The 27533-nt window shown below is 43.8% G+C and overlaps 1 protein-coding gene across 1 annotated transcript in view; it reads right to left on the reverse strand.

The window, feature by feature from the left end:
- LOC121297016 (autism susceptibility gene 2 protein-like) overlaps positions 1-27533 on the reverse strand; it is a 218274-nt gene that overhangs the window by 27917 nt on the left and 162824 nt on the right. The window contains 1 exon segment of the mRNA XM_041223027.1: positions 5474-5522. Within this exon segment, the coding sequence (XP_041078961.1) occupies positions 5474-5522 (49 nt within the window).

A 27533-nucleotide genomic window follows, 5' to 3' on the forward strand; every position in this document is an offset into this window, starting at 1 on the left:
CAAAAGCCGTCTGTCGTATTCAGCTCCTTTTCAAGCTACATGAATTTTTCCACTGTAGAGGGCATAATCTATTTCTATAAATGGAATAAATTCCAATCCATTTGTCGTGGGTTGTTTTTTTTTCTGTTAGTACTAAAGTAATTACCGCTTTCCAATTAAACACTGGACCATCTTAATTAACATATAAAACGAATTGCCTGGCTTGCACAAGCTTAAAGAGCTTCAGTGACAGTGTACTGCATGCAGTCCGTGGGCTTCTTGATACCTTGCTGGCAGAAAGTGCATGTTGAAAGTCTATGGCTGCACTCCCTGTGTAAGGCATGCAATTCCCAGCCACGGTCCCTTTCCAACACAGGGACAGTACAGGAGGATGGCTGCACAGCAAAAGAGATTGGGACACCTGAACGGAAGGTCATTTAAAATGATATAAAATTTCGTCGGGAAATTGAAATGCTCCTAGTTTGTGGAATTCGCCGGCCGAGCAAGAGAGACTGTGTTTGAGCCTCGGAGGTGCATTCTGGGAGGTCTGTAATTGCTTTCTTCCCTCCCTGCAGCCTGTCTCCTGCCTTAAATACAAAAAGCAATCTCTGTTAGTAATGGCTCAATAATTAAACAAGTGTTTTACTGTACCTCTTGCAATATTGCAGACAGGAAAGGGAGGCACTTTAAAACTGTATTATTAATACAAACAGCAAAAATAATAAAATACTACGTATAGCAGTCATATAACATTACAGCTTATTCTTCAGTTATAAGCAAGCAGAGCTTCGAGCTTGCAGAATGACCCACACCGCACACTGTGCACCTGGCACTATATTACACTCACACCCAGACTTCTCTACAATGCTCCATTGCTAGAACTGTGTCAAGTGCTGCAAATCCTACTAAGTTGTTCAGGGGTCAAACTCTCAGACACAGGTAAAAGCATGCATCACAACAACCGTCTGGCTACAGGAGAGCCATGAACAAAACGACAACCTGAACCGCTAGCCTAAAATAAATAAGGACAGCAGACAAAGCGTAGATTGCAGTGCAGTGAAGGGACAGCAGACAAAGCGTAGACTGCAGTGCAGTGAAGGGACCGCAGAGAGAGCGTAGACTGCAGTGCAGTGAAGGGACAGCAGAGAGAGCGAAGACTGCAGTGCAGTGAAGGGACAGCAGAGAGAGCGTAGACTGCAGTGCAGTGAAGGGACAGCAGAGAGAGCGTAGACTGCAGTGCAGTGAAGGGACAGCAGAGAGAGCGTAGACTGCAGTGCAGTGAAGGGACAGCAGAGAGAGCGTAGACTGCAGTGCAGTGAAGGGACAGCAGATAGAGCGTAGACTGCAGTGCAGTGAAGGGACAGCAGAGAGAGCGTAGACTGCAGTGCAGTGAAGGGACAGCGTAGATTGCATTGCAGTGAGGGGACAGCGTAGATTGCAGTGCAGTGAAGGGACAGCAGAGAGAGCGTAGATTGCAGTGCAGTGAAGGGACAGCAGAGAGAGCGTAGATTGCAGTGCAGTGAAGGGACAGCAGAGAGAGTGTAGATTGCAGTGCAGTGAAGGGACAGCGTAGACTGCAGTGCAGTGAAGGGACAGCAGAGAGAGCGTAGACTGCAGTGCAGTGAAGGGACAGCAGAGAGAGCGTAGACTGCAGTGCAGTGAAGGGACAGCAGAGAGAGCGTAGACTGCAGTGCAGTGAAGGGACAGCAGAGAGAGCGTAGACTGCAGTGCAGTGAAGGGACAGCAGAGAGAGCGTAGACTGCAGTGCAGTGAAGGGACAGCAGATAGAGCGTAGACTGCAGTGCAGTGAAGGGACAGCAGAGACAGCGTAGATTGCAGTGCAGTGAAGGGACAGCGTAGATTGCAGTGCAGTGAAGGGACAGCGTAGATTGCAGTGCAGTGAAGGGACAGCAGAGAGAGCGTAGATTGCAGTGCAGTGAAGGGACAGCAGAGAGAGCGTAGATTGCAGTGCAGTGAAGGGACAGCAGAGAGAGCATAGATTGCAGTGCAGTGAAGGGACAGCAGAGAGAGCGTAGACTGCAGTGCAGTGAAGGGACAGCAGAGAGAGCGTAGACTGCAGTGCAGTGAAGGGACAGCAGAGAGAGCGTAGATTGCAGTGCAGTGAAGGGACAGCAGAGACAGCATAGATTGCAGTGCAGTGAAGGGACAGCGTAGATTGCAGTGCAGTGAAGGGACAGCAGAGAGAGCGTAGATTGCAGTGCAGTGAAGGGACAGCAGACAGAGTGCTCAAGAAGCTGCAGTCGGAAAAACAAACCCATCACAAAAGAAAGCAATGCAATTCAATGCAAGCAGTGGATCACAGATTGTTAGCATAAGCTCTATAAGAGAACGGATCAGCCCTCTGCCTGACTCAGCACAATAATAGCAGCTCAGAGACCACAATTACAGCGTGCATGACTGTCAGACATTAATCTCAGCACACACACTGTGGATTTATTTGCTATGAAAAGCAGACTTTGCCTGTGTGTGTATACTGTAGATATGTAATGGTTGGCAGAGATGGTTTTAAGGGCTATAGCAACCAGGACAATTACCTGGGGCCCCAGGTGAAGTTATATCATATCTACAAAGTAAGGAAACATATACATTTAATGCAAACATTCAAAATAGTAGCGCATGTGTCACCTTAAAAAGTGGCGTAGTCTAGTTCATGACCCTCTTTTAAATTACGACAGTCATATGAAACAGTATAATTTTATAACATAACAATAATCAGGTCTACTGATCTTTCAGTTTGCATTCTGAATTTTTAAAATGATTTGTTTATTTCTGATGTGAACGACCTTTTCCAAGAAAAGTAGCAGTGGAAGTCATCCAGTGTGGGCAGGAGGAGGGTGAACGAGGGAGGAGGGAGGGGGCGGGGGGCCAGGTCTTAGGCTTGGCCCGGGGACCCCCAAGAGTCTGATGCTGGCTCGGGTGGTTGGCGAAGTATTCAAAAGTAAATATTCAAATCACTTTATACTTTTGCCTTTACAGTTGGAGACACACATGACAAATAGATCAAGTTTGGAAAACCAGACTGAGTTAAATGTAATATTTCTGTTCAAGGTTGTTAGCTTGTTTTTTTTTTTCCTCTCCCAATTTTCTTTGTTCCCCCTGCTTAATCCAGTATGTGTGGGCCAGTAAGTTTAATGGAAACAATTTATTAAGTCTGGCTTAAAATGCCATCTGCTGCTAAGCCTCTTAAAGCCGCTAAGCTCCCCGTTTCGCCTGCAGCTTGCGGCGTGCGCTGTAATGCGCTGTTTAAAATGAGCACAACGGGTCAGAATTAAATCCGGATTACAAGGGCACAAATCCACTTCAAAATGAGTTTCTGCAATCTTTCTCTTCCCTGTCCCAGGAGGAGAAGGCAGCCTCAGGTTAGCCTCAGTGACAGGTTACATAAAACGGCCTTTTCACTTTGGCATGGTGGGCAAGGCAAACTGAGTCACAGACCAAGCTGGCACAGCTTCCACAATAAAAGAAAAACTAAAAACATCTTAGTAAAGAAATGTATCCAAACTAACCAGGGTCTCATTTCAGTATTTAACCCCAACTCAACTCCTGCAGAAATGAGCGCAAAAAACAGGACCTCTGAACAGGACGGTGGCTGTTAAAAACTCAGCTATACTTTAACACCTACCAACACACATCAATGGAGACCATCCTCCACTGTCAACTGAAACGATTCGCAGAGTGCATGAAACCCTCACTGCTCTAACTGCTGCACAACTTAACAAAACCTACCCGTACCGCCAACCTGGAACGTGGGTGAAAATTAGAAAGGGTCTTTAGAAGAAAGCTACAGAGCCTGGTAATGGGACTGGGGGACGGACGGACGCACGCACGCATGCACGCACACACACAGACACACAGGGTTGTCTGCATTCCTGCTACCCAGATTCAGAGGAAGAAGAAGAAAAAAAAAGAAACATGAAGAATAAAACTGAGGCACAAGAGGAAAACCACAGCGCCCCGGAAAAGCGCTTTCTCCTGTAATCTGGCACAGGGACCAGCAGGATGACCAGCAGAGCAGAATGCACACAGGAGTATTATCCACCAGCCTGATTCACAAGGAGCGTCTCCATCCATTGACAGGACTGAGTTCAGACAAAGGGAAGTTCCATACTAAAGTATTTCAGGACCACAGACACTGCCTTCTTAAATCAGGAACCGAGATGACATTACACAGCAATTAGGGGTGCTGCTTGGAACCCATGTGTCCACCAGGACAGATCCAGGTGAGCCTCGCACTCACTCTTCATAGGGAGCACCTGCATGAATAGTACGAGACGGCGAGCCACAGCGCCTTCCTTTCCTGGATTTGATCTAAATGACGGTAACAACATTGCCATTGTATAGCTGTGGCAGCACTATAAACACAGTCTGCATATAAATCCCTGGTGGTTTGCAGTTCTGAAAACAAAGTCTTTTAATAGAGCTATATGCAGGAACAAGCCAATTGCTGTATTAACATGACAATAAAACGGTCTACAGTGACTTGGGATGTATGTAACCACATCTCTGGCTGGGTTTGAAGAAAAGGGAGAAGCAGCCTGTTTTCCCACCGGCACTGATTGCTTGCTCATACTTTGTTGCGGTTCACCAGATGAGATTTGACCTCTTTATAAAGAATGGGACCCCAGACAGGGAGTAACCATGTTAAAGCCTTCACTGGATTCAAACACCAGTCTCACTCTTCTGAGACTAACTCAGACTGCTCAGAAGGGGACTGACGCAACACAAGAGTTATTGGTTGCTATCCTCCCCAGCTGGGACAAACACTCTCTGCTCCTTCCTTGTGGAACGGGGTCCCACTTCAGAGAGATAGGCTTCGCAGTGTCCTTTATTCTGAGTGGGATTCATTCCTCAGGCCTGCAGCGATGTGCATGCATGCAGCATGCCTTCACCGGGGGACAGGGGCACACACAAGCAAAGACAACCTCCTCACAGTGAAGCACAGCAGAGGTGCAACATTCAGCCACAGCTTTCTGGTTATCAGAGACACATTCCTATACAAGGAAAGCTGCTCACAATAGACCTACCTATCAATTTACACAACCCTAACACAAACACATTCCTATACAAGGAAAGCTGCTCACAATAGACCTACCTATCAATTTACACAACCCTAACACAAACACATTCCTATACAAGGAAAGCTGCTCACAATAGACCTACCTATCAATTTACACAACCCTAACACAAACACATTCCTATACAGCGAGGAAAGCTGCTCACAATATAACTACCTCTCAATTTACACAACCCTAAGTCTAACCCTAATGACTAGGTACAAGACATTTATTTTGAATCAGGCTTGAGTTCAGCTAGAACTGTAGTGTTTCTCTCGGTTAGTGAAGCACCCACAGATGATTGTAACTGAAGGTGCTTAGCAAAAAGCACACACGTTTAATCTTCGGAGAAACTACTCCTATACAGAAGCTGGATATAAATAATACATGGAAACATAAATATGAAATGCCATGCCTACCTTTACTTAGTGTGGGGGAGAAGAGCTTCTCTGATCCTACATCAGACGCCTGGAAGAAAGAAGAAAGGAAACCTTTAACAAGATTTGATTCTGAATTTCCCTTCAAACCCCAGTTTAACAGAATGAAATGGAGACATCATGTATACAGAGCAGTGATTTGTTAATAGTTAGTAGACACAGCTGTACGTCTACAAACACATTCACTGACGCCACTAGCTGTTTTAGAGTTTAGCTGCAGCATCACAGCTTGAAGTCATACTGGCTTTACAAAAGCGTCACCCCTTCCTGCATTGTCTTTTGACAATTAGAAAGAAAGAAAGCAGCTTTTTTTTTCACCCATTTACAATCATGATGTGTAAAACGCTTTCTCCTCACTGTGTGCAGGCAGGACTAAACAACCTGCCACATATGTGTCTGCTTCCCTACATCCCATGCCACTGGCTACTCCTGGAGAGAGACCCTTACACAATGCAAGCTAGTCTCCATTCACCCGGTTTTGTTTTATTTTTAGCCTCTAGAAATGTACAAATTTCGCTGCAGCACGACCCTTTGCTTTACAACACTCCCCAGCTCTCGCTTAACTCCAGGCATGTGTGGTACTCAAAACATAGCCGGCAGTAGGGGGCAATGTTGTGCCACCAACAGCCACTGAACAGACTAGGCAGGTAGGCAAGCAACATCAACAGAGATGTCAAAGTGAAAGGAAAGGGAGCCTTAAAAAGATGACACTCAGTAACATGTCACCGGACTGCCTCTCAACTGGAGTGCTGTCTCAGTACAGGTGTTACAACACTGATCACCTCGCACTGCCTTTCTGTATAACAATGTGAAGGTCCCTGCAAGCACAGGCACATGCTACTTCAAATGAATACAAGTACAGCGCTGTGGCCTTTACATTCCACAGTGTATTGTGTGCTGTTAAGTATGGTGAAGTGAAGGAGCGCCTGTAATGTCACATTTATTTACTGAAGTGTGTCGACAGTGTTTTATCAATAAACTTCCTTTCACTTTGGGTGGATCAGAACTATGTTTTCATGATTACACCCAATTTTTAAAATACTGTTTTCGTGTATTATATTTAACTGTTAAATAAAGTCTTTCAAAAAGTTAATAAAAAAATCTATTCTAATTAAAATATTAAAAGCAGAGAACTATAACAAACTAGTGGATTATAATATCACAATAATTTTTTTTGTCCACAAAACCATGAGGGATTGAAATGCCTCCTCCTCCTCCTCCTCAGTTGACAACAGGCCCTCGACACGGCAACACGACTAGCCAGATGCGCTGGCAGATTGCTCAAAGCCCACATAAGAACTTTAAGATCCACTTAATCGAGGAAATTAACTTAAATGCCATTATCTTTGGTGTTGCTGTTCTGGTATTAAACTCAAGGTCTACACAACACAATGCACACCCTCTGCTTCAACTGCTAGTCCTACTGCCACCCGCTCAGGAAACCTGCAGGCCCTTACAGCAACCCAGCTCTGGAAACCTGAACATACGTCATAGCAGTGGGTTTCCTCCCAGCTCCAGTCTGCTAGAATAACATACATTTTGTACAGAAAGAAAAATTAAATGAAAACACACAGCATGTCAAACATAGCCTTCAGCTCTCGCACATCTATTATGTTGGAAGCAGTTTTCTTTTCCGCAAGTGTGAAACTCAAAGGAAACATTCAACTATTGGACAGGAACCCTGGCATTCGTTCCAGTTTCCCTATGAAATCCTTTTGACCCTTTTGCACACACGCACGCGCCCAGACAATATTCGGGCAGTTAAATGAGAAAAACCACAAAGAAAGTGATTTCTATAATTGCTAAATGTTCCATTGAAAGACATAAATTAAACTACAGATTCAGCTTCATAGTAAATCAACAAAGTATTACATAACATGCATAAAATGAAATATAAAATGCGAACATTAATTTCACACTTGGGCAAAAGTATTTTGGGCAATTAACATATTTCATATGAAACCCATTCGTTGCTAATTATTGACAATTATCATGATTGAAAACCAACACCTGATAATTATAAAATAAATACATAAATCAAGTGCTGAAAAACTAATTTGAAATTCAAAAAAGCAACAAAAAAAGGGTTAAAACTGAAGAGTATTTTCACCTCCTACACTCAGTATGTGTACAATAACATCTTCTGAATATACTGCTGGTGCTAATAAAAGATATAGCAACGTACAGATTTGGCCATGATAAAATAACATTGCTCCGAGAGATCAGTCTGTTTTTTATTTTTTAGAGGGTGGTTTATTTTATTTTATTTTTCCTGCTGTGGCTCCATTGTGTAGTGATCTTGCATAACAATCCTCTGCCCCTTCCATGTGAAAGCACAGCTTTACTGCCAAAAAAATAAAAATAAATAAAGACCAAAGAGGGCAGCTTCTCCAGAGGAAGCAGGGAAATGTAATAATTATCTCAAAACGAAGGAAATTCAAGCCACATTGCTGGAAGCCGAGGCGCTCCAAGTGGGACGCAGGAAGCCTGACCTCTGAGAACGTCTGCTATTGGAGCCTGAGGCTTTGGGCCTGGCCTACCCTCTGGAGAACCATCAACAGTCCTCAGCTTTCCTTCCCTATTCCATTCATTAGCCATGCTTTATGATTCAGCTTCCTCTGAGCCTCACAAGGGCTCCCTGAGGAAAGAGGCTGAAAAAAATCTACACTGAGGTCACAGGGCCGAGCTAAGCTGGCCCACAGCAGCTGAGAGAGCCCCACGCTGATGCAGATGGGGGCGGGAGTGGGAGGTGGGGAGTACTGTCCCACAAACACAGTGCAACTGCTCCAGGAAGAGCAACACAAAAGGTCTAAATAATTCCATTTGGTTTATTTAACCTCCTTGTAAATCCGAATTACAGTCCACAGTTACTGGGCTCAGAAAAAAAAGTCCTTTCTATGTATTCAAAAGAGTATTCAGATCATTCTTTATAACAAACTTTTTGGGCAAGATAGTTAACACTGGGTTTTTTTTTTCTTGCTTTATTTCAGAAATAAACTGTACCAGGCACTTCAGGGATGAAAATAAGACTCCCGTTGCACACCAGTTTTTTCCATTACTATTTTTACCGTGATTTTAACAGACACACCTGAGCTTGTTACCTGTACACTGGGGCTGATCAAGCTCGTAGCAAAACCTGGAATGGGTGAAACTGCTATGCAATATGAGTCTTATTTCCATCCCTGAGCCACGTTCTTCGATGACGTGACACCAGTATCATTCCGGGATCTGAAGGAACAGCACTGCTTGGAATACTGGCATCTTCATCTGACCAGTGTGCCTTTAGCTCTGTACGGCTGTACTAGCTTCCACATTACAGTGCAGGACTAATCATTACATTGATGACCTTCTGACAGGATGTTATTAAAGACATTGATCAGTGAATGATGTCATTTCATAAAGGCCGTGCAGGTCAGCGGTTAATCTCACTCATAAACGATCCTGAAAGACCCAATGACGATCCCGTATTGCCAGATCGTCGGGGATCAGTCCTAGCAGTGATCTTTGGTTCTTTTAATTTTAAAAGGACTACCGAAACAAAATAAAAACAGCAGCAATTTACCATGGCACCTCAATGCTGCTTGTTTAGGATTGTTGTTAGTATGTGGGTCATGCCTTCATGCCACGCACCAAGCAAAGCATGAGGTAGAGTAGACTGTAACCAGCGTTTAGGAGGAGTAAAGATGGGATTGCCAGTACATTGCTAGGGCTACATTTTAAAGAGCAGCAGCTTTAGATTTATAGAAAAGATCACCTGTTATAGGCGAGTACCTTTCTTAAAAGTCAAACCTGTTGTAGACCACCTGCAATATAAGATTACTTTCACCCAGCACCGAGAGCACCCTTTTAGCAGACAGATAGCTGGACGGAGGGCATTAGGGGTGCATACAAGACCTTAAATCAGCATTGGAACAAAGGCAGCGGGTCCAGCAGCAGCTGCATCATAAAGAAGCAAAACCCTGGACCCACGTAAACTCAGCAGGTTTGAAATACTCAGCGACTCCATTGCACTTCAGCACTTAAAGCAAACATTGCAGTCAGATCGTTGGGTGCCAGACTGATTCCAGTTTATTCTGTTTTCTGAGAATACCACTCACACCCGCACTCCGCACCTCCTGCGACGTGTCGCCTGGCTGTCAGCGCTGGCAGCAGCGGGCGAGAGGGAGCGAAAGCGGCCGCAGCGTGACGCAATGGCCCTGCCAGGTGGTGGTGTTTATCACTGTAAGAGCCTGTCGGGAGTGAGCTGGCAGTGGGAGGCTGGAGAGCGGGGCTCTCAGTTCCGCTGGCATACGATGCTGTCTCCCCTGCGCTTGTGTGGATAGTTGGCCAGCGTTTTATCACTGTCAGCCCCCCACCCATTTTTTATTAACAACTGGGATATCGTCCAAGACCACAAGCTCATATTTTTACTGACGTTTATGTAACAATCATGTCAAAGTGCCAAACATTAGGGGCTGAGCCACAGTCTGCTCCTGTGTTTAAATGCAGTACGTTCACATTTCACTGCACCATTGTTTTCCATCTAATCTACATCTATTTTATCTTTCTGCAATTCCCAGTTCCCTTCATTGAGAGGCTGCTAACCCTTTTCCATTTCCATACGGCTCTGCTTTAACTTCCCTTTTATTAACTGTTTCCAAAAAAATACCTCCTTTACCTTCCGCTGCATGTTTACACAATAGGTGCCACAGAGCCTTTGTAAATGGTTTGACCTACAGCAGGTTCTGCTGCATCGCACTCTGATTGAGCACAAAACGTTCCAAACAAAGACTGGCAAATGAAGATTGTGCATAGAGGTACACTTCAAAGCAGGCATGGAATACTCTGCCGTTGGAAACGATTACGCTTACTTGTTTTCAGCATGACTGCATTTGACATGTACTGTATCCAAGCATGGTATTTTTTTTAGCAATTGAAAACATATTGTATTTTAGAATGTGCTGCTCCCTTTGTCCATATGGACTGGGATGCTACCCAGCTTACAGCTGCACTTGCACATGCAGGGATACAAGTGCTGCAGCATGCTGTACTATATATACTTTATTCAGTGACTCTGCTCAGCCTCCTGCATGTTAATGACACTCTTGAGGAGACCACCTTCCCACTTATCAAGCGCTATTCCAGTCCGAAGAACTGTTAAAAGAAAAGAGTAACGGCTCCATTCAGACATTCTCACAGCTCGCTAGCAGTGCTCACTGGGGCACAGTGAGGGTTAAATCAATTTACATCTTGAGAATTGCTGTTCATGTGCAGTGAAAATATGACCCCAGCTTCCAGTTGGTGTTGAATGCCTCTCTCTCAGCTAGCCGCTGAGCAGCTGCTGGGGCTCGTCATGCAGGCCTGTCAGTTTAGTATACAAATTAACACCCTATCAGGGCAGTGCAGAGGCCTGATTAATCAGGAGGAACAGGGGAGAGAGACACACATCGCATTACTGCAGCGCTGACAGACAGCAAGGTTCACAAATCAACGCCAAGGAGCCTCTAGGGGCAGAGCCTGTGCAGGGGGACAGCAGGAATAATGCGATAAGGAGAAATGAGGAAAATGGGCACAAAATATTGGAGAGGAACGGCGGAGGAGATTGATCGGGCTTCCTCTGGGGAAACATGAGGGGGAGGTGGAGGACAGATCAAACTGATGCCCAAACGTGTCTGGCCTAGTTGAAGGGAAGTGGGGGAGGGGAGAGGTTGCCTAGCTAACTTATATGGAGATTAAAAACATATAGATTGGCTAATCAACATACAAGTCAAACATAGCACTTTCCAAAACACTCCACAACCTCCAGTAAATGCAACACAGACTTAGAAATCCTTCTCTCTAAATTCCCAATTTCAGATTTTATTAGGCACCGTTTACAAGGTTTTAAACTTCTTGATTCCTTTATTTTTAATGCAAGAAGTCTTTAATTCTGTTGCTAGCCTTCAAATCTGCTTTCTATATAGACATCCTTTATTTAGGAAGAAAAACAAATGTCTGCTAGATACAAGCTTGATGTAAAAATCACTTGGACTCGATAGGTTTGCTCGTCTGATTTTTTTCCTGCAGTTCGACAAATGCAATGTGAAATGGAGATAAGTGATTAATCGTTCCGTGACATCAGGCCTGCCCTGTACTACTTGCAAAGCAGATTGAGATCTGAGCTCAGTACCTCCCGCAGAAACTAAGATAGAGATCAAACCATGCATTAAGCGCTAGTTCAGTACAAGGCAGTGACTGCTGTACATGAGCCTCACACTGTTAGTATTTTAACAGGAGGCTCCCCTCAACCTCTCCCCTTCACATGTGCGCCTGTTCTCTCATCCAGTGCTGGGGTCATTTCCCCCATGACCCTGTATCCTTGCAGCTCTCCATGGCAACGGACAGAATTCTCTCAGGCCTGGTTCCACCTTGGCATCTGCAGACACGGGGGGACGGGACAACTCATAGCTGTTTGTGTTCTTTCCTTGTCAGCAACAAGAGCAAACCCTATATAAAATGTGTCCTATTACATCAGTATAAACGTGTGGCAAGGAAGGTTTTAATTGCGATAGAACACTTGATGCGCTACACTGTCATCCCACCAGCTATGTGGCTCTAGATTGTTGGTATCAAGCACGCACCACCACATCTCATTCCATTTCCCCTTCAAAACAGAAACATCCATCATGTCTTCATCACATCACACACAGCCCACCATCTCATTCATCATGACAGGGTCAGTTTGGGTTTACATCTACCTTTAATTAAAACGCAGGTATCGCAGTGGTTCTTCAGCAATCTGAGCTGTGGAAAGCACATGGGATGGGGTGTTTGCAGCCTCTTTTGTAAGAAGCAGCATGTTTATCTGGTATATTTTAATTTTGTGCTAGCAGGTCATCGTCGAGGACCACATTAAAAAGGTGCGACAGCCAACACCTCCCTGTCAGGAACTTCAGAAACGCAACGCAAGATTCTTGTCACTCCGAGCCTGGACAGGGTGATGTTTTATTCAGGCTGTTCAGCAATTGCTAAATCCAGGTCGGCTACAAACAACTCTGTCATCTTCTTGACAACCGACCATCTGTAGTCATTCCCAAAACCCCAAACGCAAAACTTAACACAAAAGCCAAATCCAGAGACCACAATGACCATACTTGAGATCTGAGACAGCTTCTGCAAAACTACATCGTATAGCAACGTACTGAACGCAAAGCGGGCTTTCTTTCACATGGCCTGTACCAGCAAAGTTGACTGCCTACCTAGTTGCTTGCTGGGGCTACCATGTGGGGATTTAAAAGTTAACGGCGGTGTCACAGTACACACAGGTCATGCAGTCCAGACTCTGGAATTGTGTTCACTTTAAAATAGACAGGGTTCCCGAGGGGCTAATCCGACAGGTCGCATGATGGACGGCAGTGTGATAATGGAAAGTCTAACCAGACGAGCAAGCATGCAGTCCATTTGGAAAAGGGATATGGCACATTAAGTGGAATTTACTTTTAAAAAGATCACCCGGCCTCTAGAGTTACAGGTAACCCCACTCCCTTCCCCCGCCAGTAACGCTCAATGCTTGGTGGGGGGGGGTCTTTAAAATGCCTCGCAAACTCAGCTGTTTGTACGTGCTGGGAAGCAGCCCAAGCCTGAGAAAAGGATTAGCTGAACACTAACAAGGGAAGTATCAGTCTGTTACCAGCGTCCAGCCCCTTGTGAAAGTTAAAACCAGTTCACGAGGGAAACGCATCGAGAGAACGCACCGGTCGTGAAGCCTGACACTCATTCCTGTAGATTTATTTGGAACTGTGTGTTGCTTTAGCGAGGTCTTTATTCCCCCCCCAGGGTTAAACAGGGAGCAGCAGGGTGGAATGTGCATCACTGCTGAAGTGTATAAACACACAGCTCAGGTCACCAGTTTGTGGAAAGTGAATCATAGTTGAGCAGTCAGTTGATTAAAGATGCTGCTTCAGACAGAATACAAATCTTGTGGCGGAATTCACAAAAATAAACGTGTGTTAAATATAAAAATGACAGCTTAGTAACAGGTCTTTCCACAGGGCTCAGGAGAGAAGAATGAAGACTTTTCCTGTCTTCATAGTAATAGCTATATAAATAAATAAAGTTAGCTGGGAATCTTACTCATGCCTAAACAGTTCAATACTGCTTAAACCTGAAACAAATAAAAGATTGCGAGAGCTTCAAATAAATACTAAATACATGGGACTGTTTACGGGACCCTGAAACATTCTTTTTTGCTTTGTGTGTTTTTAATCTCCTTTGAAATGTGCGTGTGCTCACTTCCCTTGTAAGTGTGGCATTCACAACTTTGAATCTGACGTTTCTATTCACAAACGCTCTGCTCACACCTCTGTGCTTTCAGTCTGACACCTCACTCCAGCCAATCAGATCACTTCTTTCAATCTAACTGCAGTGTTACACACAATTACTGCAGTAATCTGCAATATGGATTTTGGAAACATTTGCACCCTTTGTGTTAACAGGGCAAGAGCCGTACCGAGAATGTACTCCATTAGCTGTACTTCTACCCTTTCCCTCATGAAGTCCCACTGTGTACAGCACAGATCGGAGAAGGGGACAGTTCCCAGGTGAAACTAAAGTGACTGTGGCACTCGCTGCAGCCCGGATGCAGGACATGTGCATTATTAAGGCTTTACACGTATTGATCTGTTTCATATTGCAAGGGCGAGATTAAGTAGTTAATTGATTTAAAACGCTATCACTTAAACAAAGTGCCGTTTCTCGTCAATAAAAATAAAGAAATAAATACATAACACAGCTTGTAAAGCTTTAAAGTGCCTTGTGAAAGTGGAAATCTAATCTTTTAAACAGGCCGCTTCAGCCCCTTTCCAGTTTCTGTGTGTCTAATTAATATTTAAACAAATCCTTCCTCCCTCATTAAAAGAAAAACCTCTCCATTTCTGTCCCTTTTCCTTTCATTGACTTTCCGTTTGAATGCTTTTGACATCCCACAGACTTTCAACATACTTGCTGTATGCTGTACAAGAATAACAACTGAAGGTCTAGCTAATCTATAAAAGTCAATAGGATTGATGTGGTAGAGAAGTTGTGACTCTTTCTTGCCGCGGAGCAGAAGCGGCTCTAGATCTTCCACCCTCGCATTTTCTGGCTGCAGGTTTATTCCTTCTCTGAATGCACAACATAATACGATTTCACAAAATACATACTTTGCATTGTTGATATACCGAAGACATTTAACTTGAATTGTTGGAGCACTTTCATCAGTATTGCCTCTCAATTTAGACCGGTAGTTTGCTAAATTGATAAAGGCTAAAGTCTCCTGTCCCTTTCGCCACTGCTTAAAAGCGTTAAGAGAGTAAAGGACTAAATCAAGTGTGAAAAGTGGTGCTGGGCGCAGTGGGGGGAGGGGGGCTGTGCAGAGCAGTAGCCTCCCAGCCTCGTCCTGTTTCCAAAGGCGCTGCGAGCTGCCACGGATAATTAGGTGGTGTCGGGAGGCAAGGGACGGGAGCGTGCGTGTGTGTGTTGGAGGGGCGGGCTGTGTGCGTGTTGGACAGGCAGGCTATATGTGTTTGTGTGTGCGCCCATTGGAGGGGAGGGCAGGGGTTGTCACTCCTGGGAGTAAAGTTTAAAACGCTCAAGTGCTTTTCACACCCCTCCCTGTATTTTTGACAGTGTAAGATCAGGTGCGGACGCTGGGTCCCCAGCATGCCTCTTTAACCCCCTGCACGGCTCTGCCTTGTAATTAGAGGCTGTGATTGACAGCTGGGTAGCGCTGCCAGTGTGCTCCTCCAAGGACCAGCACATCCATATACAATGAAGCAGGCAGGCACATGCTTGCAAGCGCTTTTTAACCAACCACTTGGGCCCCAGAAACTCATCGTGGTAACAGCGCACGGACAAAACAATTCAACGTTTTACATGTTGCAGTGCAATGAGGAGCCTTCTTAATGGGATATTCTGCTTGTCTGGTGCCTCTCAAATGAGATCGCCACGGGGTATTTTTATGCACACAAAGCAGACTCACCCCCCGCATGTGTTGAAGTGGCACAGGGAGCAGAGTAAGGATGACCCAAATGTGACTTCAAGAAAGCTTAAAATGACCCACCCTAAAGACTAACTTCAACAATACGCTGATACTGGCGAGGAGGAGGCTGGGTTAAATCAAACAACAGCACCCGTACAGAGGACCCTTACTTCATCACATACACATAACTATCAGTATTAAACATGAAACCCCAGAAGACACACACCAGTCACAGAAAGGATGAGAACATACAGTAAGGACACTAATGAAAAGCTTTTACATCCCAAAGCTAACTGCAATTTTCATTGAGCACACAAGAGAGTCAACTGCCATATGAAATACAAGCAGTAGAAAACCTGTAGAGCAGAAAGGCCACAATGAAACCCTCAGTAAATAAAAGTGACAACTGCGCTCGCTAATGTGCGTCTCTGTGGATAACGAAAGGGCACAGGCGCCTGCCTGGCTGTGACCGACAGCGCGATCAGCGAGAAAACTGCTATTAGTGTGCGCCCTGGAGCCAAGTGCATGCCCATCCCAATTATAACTCCCATCCCTCATGAGCCATTCTCACCCTGCGGCCCAGTCTAGCTAGAGATGCTATAGATAAACAAACGATGAGCCCAGTCTGCTTGCGCTGGTTTCCACTTCGCTGTGCCTGGCGGGGCTGGGGACTGGATCGGAGCGGAGCGGGCTTGAAATGGAAGCACTCTCACTCAGAGGCCACACATGCAGGGAGTCGATCAGTACCATGCTTCTCATCTTCTCTCATTTCTCAATTCTGTTACACCTGCTTACACTCACTATTCAGCTCACATGAATAGCAGTCTGTAGCAGACGTGCTCCGAGCCCTGTAAATTCAACTGGCTCATTTCCAGAGCTCTCCTGCTCTCCACTACAGTTTATCCTTTGGCTAGCCTCCTCGTGTTAGAAAGCTGTATATTTTAAAAAGGACACGATTCAGTCTGTTTTCTTCACCTGATACGGTAGTCACAGAAGCCAAACTAAACCATTATATAAACAAAATATTACAATGCAGGGTATAAATGTGCATGGGGAAGATACCAAATCAAAACTGTTTTAAGTGACTTGCTCCTTTAACTCATTAGAGAAAACACCAGCTCTCGAATGTGGCGATAAATCCTGTGCCTTACCAAGACCCGTTACGCATCTGTAAAAGACATCAGCATATAAACAGTCCCTGCAACATTACAAGCCAGCTCTAACAGCTTTACATTTCCGGTCCTGGCTGCTCCAGTGAAGGCTCCCCTGGGACCACACAACTACAGCTTCTAGTAAATCCATCCCAGGGACCCAATTATTCCTTTCAGTCAGCTGGGTGGGGTGGGGAGATAATAAACCAGTCATGTTTAATGCAGGAATGCAGATGAGTGGCGCACCCCACACACAGCAAGAAAAATAAAACACACACAAAAAAGGAAGACGGCTCTTTACACATTGTGAGGCAGAATAAACACTAACGGGATGCTGGTTTCACTAGGGGTTAGACTAGTAAGAAGCAGTTCTTTAAACCAGTGATATAATGGCTCAGCAGGCTGTCCTGCAAATTCCCACAGCCAGGGGTGAGTTTCAGAAACCCTGCATTTATAACAAGTGCTTAAGGGGAAGAGACAGAGAGAGAGAGTGCGCAAATCACTTGTACAGGTATCCTCCTATCAGTACAGTAATAGCAGATTCAAATATTTTATTGGCGATATACATTTGCTAAGATGTGTGTTTATTTTAATTTTATTTTTTTGCCACTTTACAGAGAGGCAAAACAAGCTGCCTGATATCTACTGATAATATTATTCGCTTTGCCTGTGTAGCTAAGAGAGCCACACTGCATCTTAACGGACTTGGGAAGGTTTTGCGCAAACGCGGGCATGTGAAAAAAGTTTTGCATTCCAGCTTTCTCAGAAGTGTTTCTGGGCTCTGCAGCGTTGCCATGGCGCTAAATTGCACAGCTGTTCTGCAATCTGTGGTGGTGTTAGTTACCCTAAGATGAGCAGCAGCTCTTCGGGGCCTCGCTAACGAACAGGCTTTTCTTTTCAATAAGAACGCCGTATGTTGTGTCTGTTTTTTCTGCCTCTCATGCAGGCATCTGTATCTACCCTTGGCAGGACGAGAAGCTCAGAAGAAGATGGGAAGGATTTAAGTTGAAGAGACTGTGCCTTTAAGAAAGGACAGTGTCTCGTGTGTGATTCTAATGAGAGAGCGAGTGTGGGGTGCAGATAGAGGACGTGTTTTGTGTGGCTCCGATTTTCCTTTCGTTATCGATGTAGAGATGTATGTCTAACACCACTGTGTGTATAGGACTGATACTGCTACACATGGAAACAGTTACGTATCACTCATGAGCTAGAATAAAAGTCTTCGGTCGAATTCCCTGAAACTAATCTGTGTTTGTGTCCTCTCATCGAACCTGCAGCTGAACGATCGCCCAGGACCTCTCGCAGCGACCCCAGCAAAACATCCAGGCTTTTAACAGAAATATTCTCACAGACTGTTTTACAAAATACTTCCAAGCTTACTACTGTACTCCTGGTCGGCCTGTCCTTGATTTATTATCACTACTCTCAGTCAAACCGAAACAACCCGTTTCTTTCAATCCCATCAAATGAAATGGTTCCATTCTCAGCTGGATGAGCACAAACTGCATGTGAAACTCCATCCGACGACATAAGCTGCGTGACCATAAAAACACCCTTGTAAATTACTATGATTAGTTTTTATTATTAAGATTTATTATGATTATTATTATTATTATTATTTTTTATTTTTTACAGAACCCAGTGTTCTTCACTCATCTTACCTCTTTTGTGTCAAGCAACTAAAACACAAACACACACTTCTAGCAGTGAGGGAAAGAGCTTTGGGCCCTTCATTGAAGCCGACGCTCTCAGTCATTAGCGCTGAAAGGCACATCTGGCTAATGGCAGCCTGGGCACTGCAGCCACCGCAATGTGGAGAGAGCATTTAATTCCTACTCCAGAAGTAACAAAAGACGTCTCAACTTTATCAGGAAAGCGGCACTCCAGGATCAAAGAGAAAAAAAAAAAAAAAAGAGGAGCACCGGGCCGCGGCGATAACAAGCCGACCCGAGCCAACCACACAAAGGAGCAATTTGCTCAAGAGTCTCGGCTGCTCCTTAAAACATTAAAAACAACAGGAACGAGGTCACTCGCCTGCTTTCAGAGGAATCAAAGGGCTCCTCGCTGTGTGTGTGTGTGTGTGTGTGTGTTGCAAATGAGAAGCTGACTAATTGGCAGAGAACCAGAAAGGATAAAAGAGTGTGACATCTGAAATATTTATGCGAGAGAGAGAGAGTTTTGTTTTTTTAAAAGGTGTAGCAGAGGCAAGCAGAGGGGGTAAGAGAGCCCGACAGCTAAAACTACTGCAAGCAAACTGGCTGTGCTGTCGGTGGAAACCAGGCAGTTGTAAACGGGGTCTCCAGTCGGGGGGTGATACAGTAGATTGAAATACAAGGGATTAGTGAGACACTTCATGCTGATACAGTACAATACTGACCCCAGTCAGCTGTGAGAATGAAGGATTAACCCATTTATTCAGAATGTGGGGGAGGAATATGATTCAAATCTCAGCAACACCCCAAATGACTAATAGCATTATTGAAAGACAACTTATTTTTTTATTAGCTCAGTAAATTGCACCCAGTGCAGTATCTCTATACAACAAATGTTCTTCAACACACACGTTCATTAAACCTGAGGAGGAATTGGCAAGGCTTATTAAATAAGACACAGAACATGGAAGCAGTTCAAGAGTACAGAGTGGACCATTTACCCAGATGCAATACTTTATGTTATGGTCATATACTGGTAGCAGGGATGATAAGAAGAATCTCACTGCGCAGCAGTTTGATCCATTCCTGGTTTTACTGAGGTTAATAAGACACACTCGAGCTTGTATACACACTGTGTCTAATCAAGCTTTTAGTAAAATGGAATGGGTGAATCTGCTATGCAATAGGAGTCTATCTCCATCCCTCAGTGTGTGTATTAGTACTGATACAGAATGCTTTAGGGTTGGTTTTATGAATGGTCTATTCTGCAGCAGTCGCTCCTGTGGACATCCCACAGTTTGTAGCTTTCACCTCGGCCACAGTCTTGTTTTTAATAGTCATCGAAGCTGAATGTTTTGTAAGTTAACGGCACACTGCGAGGTTTGTCAGCCCAAACAAACAAAGTACAACACAAAAACAAAACAAACACAAACATGCAACCCACGCAGCATTGCAGAACAGGCTGAGTCGTGGTCTCAATAGCTGTTCTAAGACAACAAATATTCACCTGGCTACCCATGAAACATGTCTAGCAAAAGGGATGCACACTGGGGTGCATAAGAAATGACATTCGGATCCAACAAACAGTGTATCGGGAGAGCAGTACTGCATGGGATCAGCCAAAGCAGCTCCATCGACTGTATTCAGTAGTCCTCCTTTCCAGACACACTTTGAGGTGACTGGTCTCTCGGGTCAAGCAATCTTTCTACTTCACAGCCATCACTTTAAGGCCTGTGGTGTCGCCACCCTCCGGCTCCTTTCTTCCTTTCACCCCCCCCCCCCCCCCTCTTCCCCCTCCCTTCCTAATCATCCATTTTCTGTATTTCTTGGCTCTGCTACCTGCGGTGGACTCAGAACTGGCTCTGGTATACACACGGCCTCGGGGGCATCCTCCACGCTTCGCCTGGCTAACGGAGAGTGAAGGCTGCTGACGACTCGGCTGCAACAAGACATGGAAAAGGAAACACCTCTTCTTGTGACAGCAGACATGAAAAGGACCCTGAACCATAGTCTTTGGATTTTTGTACCTGAAATCAGCCTGCATTTCTAACCTCTAAAGCAGAGGCAATTCCCCTAAAGAAAATATGAGTAATAGAAGTGTGCCAAAAAATAAAACAACTCATCAGCTATGTGTTTTAAAATTCTGCGTGCTGGCATGCTACAAATACAGCACAAATAAACATCTATTCACAGGAATCCAGGAATGTTAAAACCACAGCTTCCAGTATACAGTATTTGGTTTTGGGGGGGGGGAATCAACACCTGAATCCCTTTGCTGTTCTGAAGTCAAATGGAAAACCCAGACAGAGTATTTGGAGCGCGTGACAGCTATGGCTTGCACAGCGGCCACCTAGGAATCTGAAAATGATTTTTGGAAGCTCCTTTTAATCTTTAAATGGCAAAATGACATGCTGATGTCATCTCTCCAGTGCTGCTGGATCACCCGATGAAGTGCACGTGTAACCAGACACATCGCTGCAACGGTGCTTCATCCAAACTGCACCGCTGGAAATGAGACTCCCATTGCACAGCAGTTTGATCCATTCCTGATTTTACTAGGAGTTTAATGAGGAGTCACCTCACCTTGTTACCTACACACTGCGGCTGATCAAGCTGGCAAGAAAGACCTTGAATGAATGGGTGAAACTGCTATGCAACTAAAATCCAGGTACTTTGCACAAAACAAGAGCACCTGTGTTAAAACTACTGGGTAAGAAATGTGTTGAAAGCTGATAAAGGCAGCAAATAAACCACGGGTGCTTACTGTGACTTCTACTCTCATATCTGACGGGTGTATTCTTCACTCCACTAATTCCGTTGTGTCACTTTTAGACGGGAAGTGTTTACGTGTTCTATTTATCTATGCTTTCGCTACAGTTGTTTTCGGTAGAGAACTTTCGGAATGTCAATTTACAAAGCAGACTACTCGCAACTGTAACAATCATGCCAAATGAAATGCAGTCCAACTCCACAAAACACGCCGCTGGGTGTCCAATGCAATCCACTCGCAAATCGCTTGTACTTTCACCCACACCGGGAAACGACACCTGAATAGCTCGGGGTGAACCAAACATGCACGGAACTGACTGCACACCGCGGAGGGATTCAAATGAACGCGTAATCTTTCAGCTGCAATAAAACTGCCGCGGATGAGTCTTTTTTTAAATAATTATTTTAACGCTGAAAACACAAATTAAACTGAACCGAAATGGGTAAACGCGATCTGCAATATACTATTTATATATATATATATATATATATATATATATATATATATATATATATATATATATATATATATATATATATAATTTAAACACACACACCTGGTCCACAGACAGACCAGGCGGACTGTTGCGCTGTTGAAAATATCTGATTTCTATTAACTGTTGCAAGAACATAACCTATCGTTCCCAACATTATTTGTCATTCTGCATATAATAAGCGCATAGTCTAACCAAATACAAACAGCCTATTAAAGGTTAAAATAGACTCTAACCTTGAGCTCACACAGAGGCAAGCGATAACTCATGTGCTTTCAACACAAAAACTAAACAAACAGCACCACCGGCGGTTTAGCCTAATTAAAAATAGCGAGAGATTATTATTATTATTATTATTATTATTATTATTATTATTAATAATAATAATAATACAGGGTATGAAACGGTGCCTGCATGGAATAGCACCATCGTGTCCGACATTGTAGTGCAATGCACGCCAGCACTGTAAAGCTACGTATCGATAATGCGCTGTAAACTACTCCTCATAAAAACACGCAAACCGTTTCTCACAAAATGAACAATATAATCTGAAAATATATATAATCTGAATAGAACATAATCTGAAAATATATATAATCTGAATAGAACAATATAATCTGAAAACGTGGAATCTGACTTTTTGGAGACAAATCTGCGCATGTATATAATATAAATAATAATAATAATAATAATAATAATAATAATAATAATAATAATAATAATAATAATAATAATAATAATAATAATAACTAATAATAAATTAATAAAATGCTGGTAATATTTCAAAGTTAGGTTTGCTGTGTCCTCCTTTGATGATACACTCTAACGTTGCAAGAATGCAAAGCGAAATAAAATGCACCGATTCATTTAAAATCTGACCACATAAACACATTCCCTGTTTTCCCACAAATTAAACACAGCTTTTCCACAAAGCCCATAAAAAACAAACACGCACTTGGGTAGTTTCAGAGCAGTACTGGAAGTGAACAAGAACCCAATTCTTCAAACCTGGAGTCTGCAGTTAAACTCCTACAAACAGAAAACGAAGCAGGCTGGGTAATAAAAAAATAAAACAACAATAAAAGACAAAACGATGTTTTTTTTTTCTTACCCAGATCCCGGAGCAGGTATCCGTAAAAAGGCACCATTCACCAACCTCAACAGAATACCCCCAGAAAACTGCTTTACAAATCCAACCCTTCAATCCAGAATTCAGATGCAAACGTCAATGTGCCACATTTCTTCTACGATTGTGTTTATTCCGCTATAAACATCGACAGAGAACACAAAACCTGCTTTTGAAAAGAAATATTTCACAAAACGTTCTTCCCCTTTCCTGCGACTGATCCTCGCCAAGCGTCAAACCCCGGGCTATAAACGGGACTTACTTTCCTCTGTAGCTCTCTTGTTTTGCAATTGCAAAGAGCGAGCGTCGTTCCTTCTCTTAGCGGTTATGGGTTTTAGGAAATGCACAATTTGCCTCTTTTGCAAAGAAAAAGAAAGAAAATAAACTAGTGTAGTACACCAGCTCCGGTACACTCGCAGACTACAGGGGTCCACGCCATAAGAAAACGGCGATGACAAGTCATTAACGATGGATTTCAAATGCACATAAATAAGAAAAAAAAAACTAAATCCTGTATAGATTCCTGATACCAGTGTGCGTTCTGCTGTTTACGCTTTATATTCAGGTGTTGTTCTCCATGGTGCCTGGAATCGCGTTTAAAATTGCACGGTATAAACACACAGCGCTGCCCGAAACGCACTTCGGATGTGGTGTGCAGAGACTGAGCTCCGTGTGCGAGGAGGCAGCCTGGGTGTGCAGAACCAGCACAGGCTAGACCAGAGCAATCATACACGAAAACATGAGCCGAGTCTCCATTGTCATGTCATTGTCGAGCGGGACATCATGTTAGATACACGTTAGGCTTTTGCTTTTTTATATATATATATATATATATATATATATATATATATATATATATATATATATATATATATATATATATATATATATATATATATATATAGAGAGAGAGCGAGAGAGAGAGCGAGAGAGATAACTGTCAGAATAAGCATGGTACAGTACAACGCATTCTGTAAATGAAAAATATTAAGATATTGCGACAGTCGTCCCCCCCCCCTGTATACACAAAATTACATATCTTTCCAAACATAATACACCATTCAACCACTCCAAGTCTTATGATTTCAAGAAACCTCAGTGCTATTCCATTTTTGTTTAGCTTTACTAACCCTTTCCATGCTTTTTACCACAGTATCCTGCACAGTACTGTATACAGGATTGCTCCGATCAATAAGGCTTCTAATCTCAACATGCCAGCTCTTACATTTAAAGTCTTAACAAGGTGAGCACTAGACTGACTCCTGATTGAAAGTTTATTTGTGTTGTAATTTACTGTCTGTCTTACACAACTAAACATCAAGTCAATAATATCCTTTTAACTCATTTAGATAAGACAGACAGACAGACAGACAGACAGATAGATAGATAGATAGATAGATAGATAGATAGATAGATAGAAGAATAAATAAAGACATGCATTGCTCAACTGGCAGCCATGCTGTGTATATACTTTGTGGTCCAACCATGCAATGTCAATAAGAGCGTTTAATCTTTTTTGTGTCTGGAATGCAGGGCTTGTAATTAGGAGCCAGCTGACTGTAATTATAGGTCATCCTCAAATCTACAGACATCCTTTTAAAAACACGAGGCACTGAGTAAAAAGAAAGGCAGCTGGTACACACACACACACACACACGCTAGTGACAGAGCAGCTCTGGGGATTGTACTGAAACACTTACACATACGTTTGCTAACTGGACTTGCCTCTGTCAACAAATATACTACAGAGCGTCCAGCCGTCAGCTCTGAATGCAGAGAGCCAGACTGTGGAGCTCAACCAGCCACAGAGGGCCTCCACAGCTGTGACGTAATGCACGTCAGTGACAACGCAACCATTCCCTAGCAGGGAACTGCAGGGGACTTAAACCTATAGTGCTAACACTGGGAGTCTTTAGTTCAGGTTTGACTAGACTTTATTTCTACACTATCTATCTAATCTGGGGGCTGAAGATTTGCATTATACATTCCAGGGGTTTTAAAGACACGATGCCATATAACCCTGACCAATAGCAACTTTCAGCACTGGTGTACGTGCATGCATTCTTAAAAGGAACCGCACATAGGCTTCTGCAGCTCCCCTATTAATACAAAATGCTTCCCTGTGATGCCTACCGCATTCAGCTGCAGAGTGCTAACGCTATTCAACCAGAAATGGAGTACACTTAATCTCAGGTAAGCCCTCTATAGCGGTAGCAGAACAAGAGTGGCCCTCAAATGAAATATCTGAAATGTACAAACTGCTACCTCCAACATGCCACTCTCCCGTTCCTGGCTCTGCCTTTAGCTTCTTGAGTGTTCTTATAATAGAAGGCAATCATTTGTTTTGTGAAGTGAAATCCAACCAATATCAGGAGCTGGTCTGGAGTAAATCAGCATCTACAGTACAGTGCAGACTCTCTCCCTTTTTAAACCCACACAGCACATTTATATCTAACATTTTAAGGGCTGACACGCGTTCAGATGAAAGATCCACTTATCCTTTCTTTTTAATCCCTGTTTTTTTTTTTTTTTTTTTTTTTAACTAGCTTGAGAGCCCAGTGTACTTACGGCCTGACATCACACGTTGCCTGAAAACAGAGAGATATTTCTTTTCAAAGGCACTTTCAGCAAAATAATTTTTGTTTCTTTTGATAGCGAAGCTGTGGATTACAGAAATGTGATCTGAAAGGTGTGACACCCTATTGTTAACCCTAATAAAAATCAAGCTTGCCTGCAGCTACCATGCATCACCAACGACGCACTCCACGCGTCTGTGAACTCTGGCACAGTTATGGCACACGGTGCCACTATGAATGAGATTCCATGTATCCGAGTGTATTCCGTGTATCCGATCAGAAAAAACGCATTTAAATGTACCATACCCTTTAACCTGACAGTCACAAAAACGCCCATGCATGCGGTGGCTGAGGTCAAACTGACGAAATGAGATGCCCATTCGCCTCTGCTGTAGAAAACCACAGCTGGACTTTACAGCCTTTTACAGAACTAGCGGATCACCCTGAATTGTGGTTGATGAAATGCAGGTGGATTCTTCGGTACTGTAAAATGCTCCAAACATACACAGCTGTGGCTGGACCAAGTCAATTATCTAGCGGTTCCAGATTTCCATCTGTAACAGATATCAATGTTTAATTTAATACTCCACTGCAGTTACTGTCTCCTTAAACAGCAATTGAGCTGCAATCTAACACAAGCTCTGTAGCTTGTATCAATTATTGGACATGTTCTGCATGCAAGATGCAGCTGGTTTTCATGCCAGCTCATTTCCTCTTTTTTTTTTCCTTTTATTTAAAAGCATTTAACCAGGACTATAACCAGTTGGGTCTTGCAGACATGCACCTTTGCAACGGGGTCCTGGAACCAGCGCTGTTCAAACAACACACTTTTCCATCATCTACGCCACCGACATACCAACAAAAAAGCAACAATGCAAGAGCGGAGAGAGACGCAGTTACAGAGCTCGCTCGCCCTGCATGACCCATCTCCCCTTGTCTAAAGGCGGCAGTTAAAATGAGTTATACCCCCCATGGTGCTTTGATGTGTTCAGCAGATCTGCCAGAGGGCGCTACCTTGGATTTATAGTCATATGAAAAACAAGATTTAGTAGCCTTGCACCAGAAGTAATGCAACAACAGACTGCCTTCCACCGACAATGGAGTGGAAGGAATACTGCATTATTATTATTATTATCCTTTTTCTTTGGTACGAGGACAAATGCCCTAGTGCTGCAAGGATGAGATGCTCCCCTCTAATTTTAATAGGCAGAATTAAGCAATGAACTACTTGGACCTGGATGGAGATTTCACTGTTTCAATTAAATGTAATAACAGAGACTGGAACTGAACTGGAAAAGCCCTTTTTGTCAAGCCCTGCCCTACTGTATGGTGAGCTTCATTATCGAGACCTAAAACAGACTAAACTAACTGCATTGCTGGTGTTAGTCTAGTCAGTTAATGCATCCAGCAATGCTAGCTGTGTGGGAGCTTGTGTAACAGGCAGCGCTGTATGACACACTGTGGTTATGGATTCTGTCCCCTGTGGGTGAGATAAGATGAGGTTAAAAGCTCTAAAACCACGAATGTAGACAAGCCCGGCTCTTCTGCACTGTGGTGCGGATGCTTGCTTACAGTGTGCGAGGGTCTCCAGTTCACATCCAGTCTCTGCCCTGTTACACTCACACTGCCAATCACCCTGGAAATACAGGACATCTCTTGACAATGGGAGGTGTGACTGTGCAAAGGTGAGACAGCAACCCACGAGCCCTCTCTCCTGCCCGGCTCTCCAGCGCACTCCTGGGTCACTGCGCACTATGCTGATGCTGGATGTAAGGTTGACTTCAGACCCTGCCATTTACCTTTCAAAAACACAAACAGCTCTGGAGAAAGAGCTAGTGTGATGTGAATTTCAACTACAGCATGGAATTATAAACCCACAATCTGCTGGCTCCATCTCTTTTGTTGCAACTACCAATTGATGGATATAGCCACAGTCACAGCGGCAATTAGACAAGTGGAGAGACAGACAGACAGACGGATAGATGGATAAACATAGACACAGGAGGCGGCGGTCAGATGGATGGAGACAGAGAAGAACAGACGCGTCAGTAGAGTCAAAGAGATGAGTGGATGAACAGTGCTGTACCCAGAACGGCACACTCCAGATTTCACCCACCCCCTGCGTCGCGCCAAAAAAAAAAATCATAATTAAAAGCACGGCCCAATCTTCAAGTCCCGTCTCTTGCTCTCTGCTCCAAAAGATCTGCCAGATTCACACACATCCCCAAGGTGAGCTGCTTGTGAAGGATGTAGCCTGCGTGCTACCCTGAGGCTTAACAATCCAATACTGTCTGTAAC

Source organism: Polyodon spathula, chromosome 22 (assembly GCF_017654505.1).
Source record: "Polyodon spathula isolate WHYD16114869_AA chromosome 22, ASM1765450v1, whole genome shotgun sequence".
NCBI classification, from domain to species: Eukaryota; Metazoa; Chordata; class Actinopteri; order Acipenseriformes; family Polyodontidae; genus Polyodon; species Polyodon spathula.